At 41.7% G+C, this 13,334-nt stretch overlaps 1 protein-coding gene across 3 annotated transcripts in view; it reads left to right on the top strand.

The window, feature by feature from the left end:
- Positions 1-802: 802 nt before the first annotated feature.
- The window catches only part of LOC115159569 (mediator of RNA polymerase II transcription subunit 13-like), a 36,632-nt gene continuing 24,100 nt past the window's right edge, over positions 803-13,334 (top strand). For all 3 annotated transcript variants that reach the window (XM_029709431.1, XM_029709432.1, XM_029709430.1), the window contains exons 1-2: positions 803-954; positions 12,991-13,136. In XM_029709431.1, coding sequence (XP_029565291.1) covers positions 833-954; positions 12,991-13,136 — 268 coding nt within the window. In that variant the 5' untranslated portion in view covers positions 803-832. The remainder of the gene's footprint in view (positions 955-12,990; positions 13,137-13,334) is intronic.

Genomic DNA, 13,334 nt, shown 5'->3' with positions numbered 1-13,334 from the left:
TTCCTGTGTTGTATTATATGGAGCATATAATAATGTATGTTGGTCCAGTTTGCACTATGTCTATCTACAACGCTGATCACTAAAAACATTTTTTTCCAATTGATATCATTGTGTGGTGCTTTCATCATTTAAAAGGACCAGTATGTGTACTGTGCATGTGCATGACATGTACAATAGTTTGTCCTTGAACCAGGAGTTACCTTATTCAACAGCAGCAGCCATATAAATTGATGGCTCTCTGTTTAAGCGCTAACATTGTGCTAGCTAGCAGCAACAAAGGCTAAGGCCACCCACCAGGCAGCCAATTAATAATGTAGGGCTGGGTGGCTGCATTCTCCTGATCTCCTGGTTAAAATGAGAGGCGTTTGGGAAAGGATGGGAGAGGAGACAGAGGGTCTTCCTATTGGTCATTGTCACGCTACAGGCGTCAGCCTTGTTCTGTTAGTCTGTAAAGAGGTCAGAGCAGATTGGAGCTGCCCGTTCGTCTAGTAACAGTCATTATCACCCAGACAGATTAAGATAATTCACAATTGAGATTCAGCAGCGGTGCGGAGAGCCAAAGTCGGGTCAGTGAAGTGGTGGAACAGATTAGTGGGGATCATCGCATGGAGATTCACATTTTCGCTAGTCTGTATAAATGCACGTGGTGTGCTTAGTATGCATATGAGTGTGGATAATGAAATCTAGCCAGAACACAAAATCTCATTACTCTCTCTCTCTCTCTCTCTCTCTCTCTCTCTCTCTCTCTCTCACCATTATTCAGACCCCCCAGTGGTGCTGGTCCATGTTGTGTGGCAGGCTGCTCAGTGTGGTGCCATTGACACAGGAACAAATGTTGTCACCTCGTAGACATCACCAGTGGCTCTCGTACAGAACAAAGCCATGCTCGGTGTATGCATTGAATCATACGTACATGTGTTCAAACAACCTTGCTGTGATATGTAGGGCTCTTAGGTAAGACAAATACATGTGGGCGCACACACATACACACTCACAGATGCATGCACGCACGCACACACGCACGCACGTACGCACGCACGCACACACACACACACACACACACACAGTAGATGGAGTGACTGTGACTGTGTATGGGTTCTCTCCTGCTCTGCAGTGTGTGATTGATTTGAGCATAAAAGCATTAATTGTGCTCAGTACCAAGCCATTAAACCTGGCTGTGATCTCAGCATTAAGTGTGGAGGAATCTGAGAGTGTGTGGCGCTGAATTATTCACCTCCCCCTCTCTCCTCTTTCTCTCTCTCCTCTCTCTAGCTCTCTCTTTCTCTCCTTGCTGCTGTCACTTCCTCGCCACTCTCTTCGCTCTCTCCTCCCTCTCTCTACCTCCAGTGTTGTCAGCCCCGGGGCTAGGCTCCACCATCACTCCTGTTCATTTATTAATACCCGGCTCATTCAGCAAACAGCACATCTCCACCTAGCCTGCTGGCCTGCCTGCCACTGAGCATTGTATGGCACACAGCACTGCCTAAGCACCCCCTAGGAGGCAGGAACCCAATGTCCACACACACTGACACACACACGCTTACTGTGCAGAAAAATGCCATTTGCAAAGGACAGGCTGCATCAATCTCACTGTTTGTATGACCCTCTGTTTTTGTAGATCCTCATTTGGTCAGTCAAGTGCCATTTTCATCTTGTCAGTGAGTACGGTTACATACACGCAACAATGCGATTGTTTTGGATAGTCCGATTACAGTTTTTTTTCTATTGCTAACAAGCATCGGTCAATACTGAAGCCACTTTTTCAAAACTCTTCACACAGTCTCCATTTCCAACATAAACTCTTTGGCCAAGATGTATCTCACCTCCAAAACTCACTAAACCACCAAAACACTTCACACGTCTCAAAATAAGCTTGTTCGACCATAACACTGGCAACAACTCTCACTCAGAAAGTATACATTGTCACTCATAACACACTGACCTAAAAAACACTAACAACAGAGAGCATTACATAAATGATGAAGTTTGAAGTTTGTTTTTCACAAACAGTTGAAGTCGGAAGTTTACATACACTTTATATAATTAAATTTACACTCAGTTTTTCACAATTCCTGACATTTAAATGCCCTGTCTTAGGTCAGTTAGGATAACCACTTTATTTTAAGAATGTGAAATGTTAGAATAATAGTAGAGAGAATGATTTATTTCAGGTTTTATTTCTTTCATCACATTCCCAGTGGGTCAGAAGTTTACATACACTCAATTAGTATTTGGTAGCATTGCCTTTAAATTGTTTAACTTGGGTCAAACGCTTCCCACAATAAGTTGGGTGAATGTTGGCCCATTCCTGCTGATAGAGCTGGTGTAACTGAGTCAGGTTTGTAGGCCTCCTTGCTCGCACACGCTTTTTCAGTTCTGCCGACAAATGTTCTATGGGATTGAGGTCAGGGCTTTGTGATGGCCACTCCAACACCTTGACTTTGTTGTCCTTAAGCCATTTTACCACAACTTTAGAAGTATGCTTGGGGTCATTGTCCATTTGGAAGACCCATTTGCGACCAAGCAAATGTCTTGAGATGTTGCTTCAATATATCCACATAATTTTCCTGCCTCATGATGCCATCTATTTTGTGAAGTGCACCAGTCCCTCCTGCAGCAAAGCACCCCCACAACATGATGCTGCCACCCCAGTTGGGATGGTGTTCTTCGGCTTGCAAGCTTCCCCCTTTTTCCTCCAAACATAACGATGGTCATTATGGCTAAACAGTTATATTTTTGTTTCATCAGACCAGAGGACATTTCTCCAAAAAGCATGATCTTTGTCCCCATGTGCAGTTGCAAACAATAGTCTGGCTTTTTTATGGTGGTTTTGGAGCAGTGGCTTCTTCCTTGCTGAGCGGCCTTTCAGGTTATGTCGATATAGGACTCGTTTTACTGTGGATTTAGATACTTTTGTACCCGTTTCCTTTAGCATCTTCACAAGGTCCTTTGCTGTTGTTCTGGGATTGATTCGCACTTATCGCACCAAAGTACGTTCATCTCTAGGAGACAGAACGCATCTCCTTCCTGAGTGGTATGACGGCTGCGTGGTCCCATGGTGTTTATACTTGTGTACTATTGTTTGTACAGATGAACGTGGTACCTTCAGGCGTTTGGAAATTGCTCCCAGGGATGAACCAGACTTGTGGAGGTCTACAAATTTATTTCCTGAGGTCTTGGCTGATTTCTTTTGATTTTCCCATGATGTCAAGCAAAGAGGCACTGAGTTTGAAGGTAGGCCTTGAAATACATCCACAGGTACACCTCCAATTGACTCAAATGATGTCAATTAGCCTATCAGAAGCTTCTAAAGCCATGACATAATTTTCTGGAATTTTCCAAGCTGTTTAAAGGCACAGTCAACTTAGTGTAAGTAAACTTCTGACCCACTGGAATTGTGATACAGTGAATTATAAGTGAAATAATCTGTCTGTAAACAATTGTTGGAACAATTACTTGTGTCATGCACAAAGTAGATGTCCTAACCGACTTGCCAAAACTATAGTTTGTCAACAAGAAATTTGTGGAGTGGTTGAAAAACAAGTTTTAATGACTCCAACCTAAGTGTATGTAAACTTCAGACTTCAACTGTAAATCGGTATTTCATTCTAGAATAAGAATAACACCTTTCCCTTTATTGACTGTAATTAAGTATCTGTAACAGGAATGAGTCAGAAATGCAGCAATTTGCTTCAATAGCCTTTATTTTTTCTACATCCTTGCATATAGTAATTTACTTGTTAAAAATATAAGTTGAAACAAAAAACTAATTCCTGAAATTCCAGGGCTTCAATAATAATATATAAAAAAAACATAATCAACATGTGTAGTATAATCACTCATACTGTACTGCACTGTGAGGGTTCTAGTTCTCATCAACATGTATAGTATAATCACTCATACTGTACAGTACTGTGAGGGTTCTAGTTCTCATCAACATGTATAGTATAATCACTCATACTGTACAGTACTGTGAGGGTTCTAGTTCTCATCAACATGTATAGTATAATCACTCATACTGTACAGTACTGTGAGGGTTCTAGTTCTCATCAACATGTATAGTATAATCACTCATACTGTACAGTACTGTGAGGGTTCTAGTTCTCATCAACATGTCTAGTATAATCACTCATACTGTACTGCACTGTGAGGGTTCTAGTTCTCATCAACATGTATAGTATAATCACTCATACTGTACAGTACTGTGAGGGTTCTAGTTCTCATCAACATGTATAGTATAATCACTCATACTGTACGGTACTGTGAGGGTTCTAGTTCTCATCAACATGTATAGTATAATCACTCATACTGTACAGTACTGTGAGGGTTCTAGTTCTCATCAACATGTATAGTATAATCACTCATACTGTACAGTACTGTGAGGGTTCTAGTTCTCATCAACATGTATAGTATAATCACTCATACTGTACAGTACTGTGAGGGTTCTAGTTCTCATCAACATGTATAGTATAATCACTCATACTGTACAGTACTGTGAGGGTTCTAGTTCTCATCAACATGTATAGTATAATCACTCATACTGTACAGTACTGTGAGGGTTCTAGTTCTCATCAACATGTGTAGTATAACCACTCATACTGTACAGTACTGTGAGGGTTCTAGTTCTCATCAACATGTGTAGTATAATCACTCATACTGTACAGTACTGTGAGGGTTCTAGTTCTCATCAACATGTGTAGTATAATCACTCATACTGTACAGTACTGTGAGGGTTCTAGTTCTCATCAACATGTATAGTATAATCACTCATACTGTACAGTACTGTGAGGGTTCTAGTTCTCATCAACATGTATAGTATAATCACTCATACTGTACAGTAAGTACTGTGACGTTTCTAGTTCTCCCTCTCTCCTGCATTTGGCCACAAATTCTCATCAACATCACATCTGGCGATGCATCTTGTGTCTTCAGGAATGTCTAATCCAACCCTGGCAGTCTTCATGAGAAGTGTCTTCACACCCCGCATTAATGGCATCCTGTAAGGACATCTGGTCATAAACCTTCCACCTCCACGCAGAGAAAAACTCCTCTATTGGGTTTAGGAAGGGGGAGTATGGAGGCAGGAAGAGTACTGACATCCTGGGATGTGCAGCTAACCAGTCTCTGACTGCAGCAGAGTGGTGGAATGCCACATTATCCCACACAACAATGAAGGTAGGGGAGTTTCTTGCCCCTCTCCACCGCTGGCACAAGTCGATTATGCAGGTCATCAATAAAATAAATGAGCCTCTCTGTATTGTAGGGGCCAATGAGTGGTTTGTGTAACAGCGAACCATCATTGGACAGTGCTGCACACATTGTGATGTTAGCTCCTCTCTGGCCTGGGACATCCACGGTTGCTCTCTGTCCAATCACATTTCTTCCCCTGCGGCGTGTTTTTGCCAGGTTGAATCCAACTTCATCCACAAAGATGAATGTATGTGCAGTTTGCCTGGCTTCCATCTCCATTACTCTCAAAAATACAGTACATCCACAGTTTAACAGTACTTTACATTATGCATAGCTGTGTATGTACCCTGTTTGGTTATTGAACAGACATCTTACCTGGACATATTGATACCGGAGTTCTTTCACACGTTCACCGTTTCTCTCAAAGGGTCCAGTGTACAACTGCTTCATCCTTATTATGTTTCTCTAGGACTCTGGCAATTGTTGTTGTGTTGACCGTATTCACATTCTCAAAAGTGATATTGTCTGCCAGCACTCCGTCCTGAATTTTCCGCAGTTTTATTGTATTGTTTCCAATTACCATGTCAACAACGGCAATGGCATCTGATAATATTCTGCCTCTCCCTCCTGTGGGAGGCAACCTTTGGATCCTACTGAAAAACACAAAACAATCAATATATTTCAAAATGTCAGTACATGTAAAAATGTGAACATACTGTATTGTACTGTAATATGTAGTTTGATTATCATTGAAGGATGCACATCTCACCTGTTGTTTTGTCGGAGAATTCGTACTATTGATGCAACTGTTGAACGCTGCAGATTTGGTTCCACCTTAAACCGGCCTCTCTCAAAGAGAGACCAGGGTTTACAACATGGTCAATAATTGTGGCCCTTATCTCATCAGAGACCACCTCTCTTGGTCTTCCTCTCCTTTGTCCTCCACACATTCTCCCTCTCCCTGCCACTCTTCTTTCCCCACCAACCTGTCTTCCTTCATCCATGTTTCCAAACTACAGTTTTTTTTACAATTGCTAGGACCCATTTCATAATACTTAGGTCACTTTTTCAAAACTCTTCACACAGTTCTCCTAGCCAACTTTCAGCTTGGCACAGCAATTCATTTCACATCCAAAATGCACTAAAACTACCAAAACACTTCATACATGTCTCAAATCAAGTTATTATTCCATAACACTAGCAAAGGTTGTCACCCAACAAGCACACTTTGTCACTCATAAAACAATGACCTAAAAAAGACTAACAACACTAACAACATACGAGTTAGGCTATTACGGTAGTTTACATTATACCTAAAAACATGCCATTGTGTGCCTCTGCCCTGTTTGGTTTTGTTCATAACCAGTTCTGTATTTTATAGTCCTCTTACCTGGACATATTGGCTCCTGAGTTACTTGACTCGTTCAGAGTTCCTCTCAAAGGGGACAGTGTACAACTGCTTCATCCTGACTTGATGTTGTTTCAGGACTCTAGAAATAGTTGTTATGGTTACATTGTGAATATTTCCAAATGTAATGTTGTCTGCCAACACTCTGTCCCGAATCTCTGTGAGTTTTATGCCATTGTTTCTGATGGACATATCAACGATTGCAGTTTCCTGCACAGCAGTGAGAATCCTACCTCTCCCACCTGTGGGAGGTAACCGTTGGGTCCTAAGCAGAAATACAAAAACAAATACACAAAAGTAGGTTTAGAGGCTTTGCTCAATTTACTTCTGTAATGTGCAGTTCAGTCAGATGCCCTTGCAGAACGCACATCTTACCTGTTTTTTTGCCGGAAATTTCTCACAATTGATGCCACTTTTGAGCGTTGCAGATTTGGCTGCACTCTCAGACCAGCCTCTCTCATTGATAGACCGTGATTTATTACATGATCAATTATAGTAGCCCTAATCTCATTTGTACTACAGCTCTTGATCTTCCTCTGTCTTCTTCCACCATGCATACGTACTCCTCTCCCTCTCCCAGCCACTCTTCTTCCTCTGTCAGCCACTTCTCTATCTCTGGCTGGGTCCATGTTTACATTACAGTACAGCATTATTCCTAAGATGTCCCCTTTTGTATAGACGGTAATGTAATTGAAAGACTAACACCTGGGTAGGTGTTCAGCTACAATGGGTATCAGCTGTGGTTGGTCTAATTGATTTTTTTACTTGAAATATATATTCAATACGGTATTACTGTAGAAATGTAGCAAATTGCTGTCTTATTCAATTTTGTGTTATGTTAGGTTTTGAACTTAAGTTTAACAGTTTTGAAGAGAGTATGTAAACATGTGCAAATTGACCTGTAGGTACATAGAGTTTTGCTGGTGGTTGTGAATTCATGACATTTGAAAGATGTATTCATTGAGTGCATTTTGTGCCAAAGCAATGAAAAATGATCCACAGTTTAGCTCACATAGACTGCTGTTGTGCTCACTGTGTGAATAGTTGTGAAAAAGTGAGAAATGGGTTCAAGCTAGAGGTCGACCAATTAATCGGCATGGCCGACATGCGTTTTTCTGGATTTTTTTGTTGTTATTCTGTCTCTCACTGTTCAAATAAACCTACCATTAAAATGATAGACTGATCATTTCTTTGTCAGTGGGCAAACATACAAAATCAGCAGGGGATCAAATACTTTTTTCCCTCACTGTATATAGTTTTGCAGGTGACGGAGTATGAATGAGAAAAGAGTTCATGGATTTCGGAGATTGTGGTCATTGAATGCATTTTGTGTGAAAGCAATGAAAAATGATTCACAGTTTGATTCACATACACTTCTATTTCGCTGACTGTGTGAAGAGTTTTGACAATATGACTTCAGTTCTGACCAATGCATGTTAGCAATTGAAAAAAACTGTAATATAATAGTTTGATTAAAACATTTACAGTGGCTTGCAAAAGTATTCACCCCCTTGGCATTTTTCCTATTTTGTAGCCTTACAACCTGGAATTAAAATATATTTTTTTGGGGGGGTTCGTATAATTTGATTTACACAACATGTCTATCACTTTGAAGATGAAACAAACAAGAAATAATACAAAAAAAAATGAAAACTTGAGTGTGCGTAACTATTCCCCCCCCAAAGTCAATACTTTGTAGAGCCACCTTTTGCAGCAATTACAGCTGCAAGTCTCTTGGGGTATGTCTCTATAAGCTTGGCACATCTAGCCACTGGGATTTTTTCCCATTCTTCCATGCAAAACTGCTCCAGCTCCTTCAAGTTGGATGGGTTCCGCTGGTGTACAGCAATCTTTAAGTCATACCATATATTCTCAAATGGATTGCTGTCTGGGCTTTGACTAGGCGATTCCAAGACATTTAAATGTTTCCCCTTAAACCACTCAAGTGTTGCTTTAGCAGTATGCTTAGGGTCATTGTCCTGCTGGAAGGTGAACCTCTGTCCCAGTCTCAAATCTCTGGATGACTGAAACAGGGTTCCCTCAAGAATTTCCCTGTATTTAGCGCCATCCATCATTCCTGACCAGTTTCCCAGTCCCTGCCGATGAAAAACATCCTCACAGCATGATGCTGCCACCACCATGCTTCACTGTGGGAATGGTGTTCTTGGGGTTATGAGAGGTTTTGGGTTTGCGCCAGACATTGCATTTTCCTTGAAGGCCAAAAAGCTCAATTTTAGTTTCATCTGACCAGAGTACCTTCTTCCATGTGTTTGGGGAGTCTCCCACATGCCTTCTGGTGAACACCAAACGTGTTTGCTTATTTTTTTTTTCTTTAAGCAATGGCTTTTTTCTGGCCACTCTTCCGTAAAGCCCAGCTCTGTGGAGTGTACGGCTGAAAGTGGTCCTATGGACAGATACTCCAATCTCCACTGTGGAGCTTTGCAGCCCCTTCAGGGTTATCTTTGGTCTCTTTGTTGCCTCTCTGATTAATGCCCTCCTTGCCTGGTTTTTGGATTTTGGTGGGCGGCCCTCTCTTGGCAGGTTTGTTGTGGTGCCATATTCTTTCCATTTTTTAATAATGGATTTAATGGTGCTCCGTGGGATGTTTAAAGTTTCTGATATTTTTTCATAACCCAAACCTGATCTGTACTTCTCCACAACTTTGTCCATGCCCTGTTTGGAGAGCTCCTTGGTCTTCATGGTGCCGCTTGCTTGGTGGTGCCCCTTGCTTAGTGGTGTTGCAGACTCTGGGGCCTTTCAGTACAGATTTGTATATATACTGAGATCATGTGACAGATCATGTGACACTTAGATTGCACACAGGTGGACCTTATTTAACTAATTATGTGACTTTGAAGGTAATTGTTTGCACCAGATCTTATTTAGGTGCTTCATAGCAAAGGGGCTGAATACATAATCACGCACCACTTTTCTGTTTACATTTTTTTACATTATTTTTCTCATTTCACTTCACCAATTTGGACTATTTTGTGGTTGTCCGTTACATGAAACCAAATAAAAATCTGTTAAATTACAGGTTGTAATGCAACAAAATAGGAAAAACACCAAGGGGGATGAATACTTTTGCAAGGCACGGTACATGCGGACCTCCCGAGTGGCGCAGCGGTCTAAGGCACTGCATCACAGTGATGGAGGCGTCACTACAGTTCGATCCCAGCCGGCTGCGGCCGGGAGACCCATGAGGCGGCGCACAATTGGCCCGACATCGTCCAGGTTAGGGGAGGGTTTGGCCGGCCGGGATGTCCTTGTCCCATTGCGCTCTAGCGACTCCTTGTGATGGGATGCACGCTGACTTCGGTCGCCAGGCATACGGTGTTTCCTCCGACACATTGGTGCGACTGACTTCCGGGTTAAGCGAGCAGTGTGTCAAGAAACAGTGTGGCTTGGCAGGGTCGTGTTTCGGCGTCTTCTTTTTTTAAGCTCATAACCATGTGTGTGAGGTGTATACTTTTGTTTCAAAGTAGACCCTGATTTAGCCCACTGCAGTAAAAGGTAAAGGTGTTTACATGTCCTAATAATTTGAAAGACTGCTCAGAAAACCTCGTGTTTGTCATGTCCTGACCATAGAGAGCTCTTATTTTCTATGGTAGAGTAGGTCAGGGTGTGACGGGGGGGTTTATTCTAGTTTTATTTTTCTATGTTGTTTGGTTCTAGTTTCTGTTTTTCTATGTTGGGTTTTTTGGATGATCCGCAATTAGAGGCAGCTGGTCATTGTTGTCTCTAATTGGGGATCATAAGTAGTTGTTTTTCCCACCTTTGTTTGTGGGAGATTATTTTGAGTTAGTGCATGTTGCCCTGCTGTCGTCACGGTTTGTTGTTTTTGTTTATTGGTATGTCTTGCATAGTTTCACATTATAATAAAATATGTGGAAGGATATTCACGCTCCGCCTTGGTCCGTTCCTACACACAATCGTGACAGTGTTTTAATCAGTGTATGCTTACTTCCATTATGACCTTACTTGGATTAAGCTAAACAGACTAAGGTGTTTACATGACTATTGCATAAACTGCCTACTGCCACAATCAGTTTAATATTGAAATATTACTGTGCATGTAAACATACTCAGTCTGTGTTGTTGCCTGAAATGGAGCAAAACATTATATTATGATTGTTGTGATTACCTACAGTACATTGTCATCACTGTTATCATGCCCTATATTGTGGACATAATTATTTGGAACAGTATAACCATTGTATGTGCTCTAGTAGATTTACCAAGGTAAAGTATACCAAGGTAAACTATACCAAGGTAAACCCACAGTGCTGTTCGCCAGTCAGTCTGCACTGTAGACTTTCAGCTCAGTACTCCCTGCCACACTGTTGAAATATGAAAAACTCAGCCAGCGTTCTGACTGCTGGATGTTCCACTCGCTCAGTACAGACAAGAAGGGAGGGGAGAAGCCAGCTAGTGAGCTGGGCGGTGATTTCTTTATGTTGGAACATTGGAGATTTCCCTCCCTCTCCTGCTCTGACTGCGGTCTGGAGAAAGGGTCATGGGGGAGTCATGGAAAGGACTAATGTGTGTTTTTGTAAGCAGCTCTCGTAAAAAAAATGAGCACCCCAGGAGACTGTCTCCTGCTTGAGTATAAATAGGGGGCTTGACTGTTGAGTAAATAGAATAACCAATGTGAGGAGGAAATTGTGGGAGCTCCTTACACATGGCTTATTAAAAGTGTCTAGAGGCAGCGCACGTGGAGACTCTCCAGAAGTGATAGAAAAGTGTATCAGAAGACAGTTGTCAAAGTTATAGATTGTACTTATGATTGGTTGATAAAGCATTTTCAGTGTGTGAAACTAAGGGGAACAATACAAATAGAGAAACATTTTGTCTTAAGGAATTGTTTAATTTGGCCTCATAGAAAATAGAAATATTTGAACTGGAGCTGACAATTTTGAAGTTTAGGAAACCGTCCAATCATACTTACTGTCATTCTTACATTATTCTGTTCCCTACGGTAGGGAACAACTTTAATCTTATTGCATTATTTTCTACATGACTGTATCCCAAAGGCCTGTTGTCCACTCATATGGATGGGTTCACACTGGGCAGTGATGCAAAGTCACCATAGGGAGGCAGCGTCAGACAACAACACATGCTTTTCATACAGTAGGTCCAACTTGGCTGAATATGTGCATTTGTGTGTGTATGTGTGTGTGTGTGTGTGTGTGTGTGTGTGTGTGTGTGTTGTTGGTGGGCTGGACTGGACTCTTCACTACAGACTATCCCCCGAAGGCACCCCTCACAGCTATAAATAGCTCTTCATGTGGCGCTAAGTAAGGGGGTGGAGGGGAGCGAAACATAGATTTTTTTATTTAAAAAATAAATATATATATATATTACATGTGCTGTAGAGATCTAAATTATTGAGATGGGAGATGTAGAACAGAAGCCAGTTTGAGTTTCATTTCCTGATGCAGCAGCGGGAACATCAGGAAGTGTGTGTGTCAGTGTGTGTGTCAGGGTGTGAGTCTGGATAGCAGTGCTGGAACTGTCTGCTGTTATGATGGTATGTTTTTCTTGGTGAGGTGGAGGAATGTTTATGTAGCTAAGAAACTGGTCTCTCTCCCCAATCACTCAGCGCCATCTTCAGGCCACATCAACAGTGAACAACATACCCTCAGATATTATCAGTAGTTCTATTCCAAAACAGCCCGTGTGTGGCTTTGGAATTGGCCACTGTATTGAATTGATGATCCATTACGGCTCTAACATAGGCCAGTTTCTTCAGGGTACAGAGATATTGCATAGGCACTAGGCAGCACGGTAATCACATGGAGATTACATGCTGAGTTTATTGTCTGCTGGTTTATAAGCCTGGCCAGACAGGCGATGGGGTTTATAGATTCAAAATGCACATCATTAACATCTGGTGGTTAATGATGTCCTGCCCACCCTCAGTTATAGATCACAATAATGGGTTAGCTAGTACATGTGTGATGAAACAAAGACCACCGTAATAAACTGCACCAAGAAGTAAACTGAAGAGTAGAAGCCATACATAAACATTATGTCACTTTAATCAATCATAGAGAAATTAGGATTTATTCCTGCAATACGGACCTACAGTATATGTTGGAAGACGAACGATAAGCTTATATGATTTTATGAGAAGCTTTGTATTTTCAAAGACAAATTAAGTCTGTTTTCTCATTTACAGTATGTACAAATTTGCAGCTCACGATTACTAATCAGTAGTTACCATGGGGAGCTAATGGCATCCCTGTTACCATAGTAACTACATGGTATAACAGCAGAGTGCCAGAAATGTTGTCTCTATATTGTCTCTCTCTCTGCAGTGACAAGTCTTTACTGCATAGAGAATGTATATGACTGACATTGTCTCTGTGTCTCTCTCTCTGTCTCTACAGTGAGCACCTATCGTGCTCCTTCACCTTCTTCCTGCATGGGGAGAGTAATGTGTGCACCAGCGTAGAGATTGCCCAACACCAGCCTGCCTACCACATCACTGATGACCACATCCGCCTGGCCCAGACCTCCTCAGCCCCCGTACAAGGTGAGAAACACCCAGGGTAACAGAGAGACGTAAGAGCCAACACACTGGATGTCTTTACCCGCCTCTGTTTTAACCTGAGCATCAATGTCATAACTATGTGTATTATCAAATCTCTCACCTATCTATGTGTCTGTCTCTACTTCTACCTATCTATGTGTCTGTCTCTACTTCTACCTATCTATGTGTCTGTCTCTACTT

The sequence above is a fragment of the Salmo trutta genome, chromosome 23 (genome assembly GCF_901001165.1).
Source record: "Salmo trutta chromosome 23, fSalTru1.1, whole genome shotgun sequence".
NCBI lineage: Eukaryota > Metazoa > Chordata > Actinopteri > Salmoniformes > Salmonidae > Salmo > Salmo trutta.
Note: the sequence above shows the minus strand (reverse complement) of the source record. Positions and strands in the feature narration are given on the sequence as shown.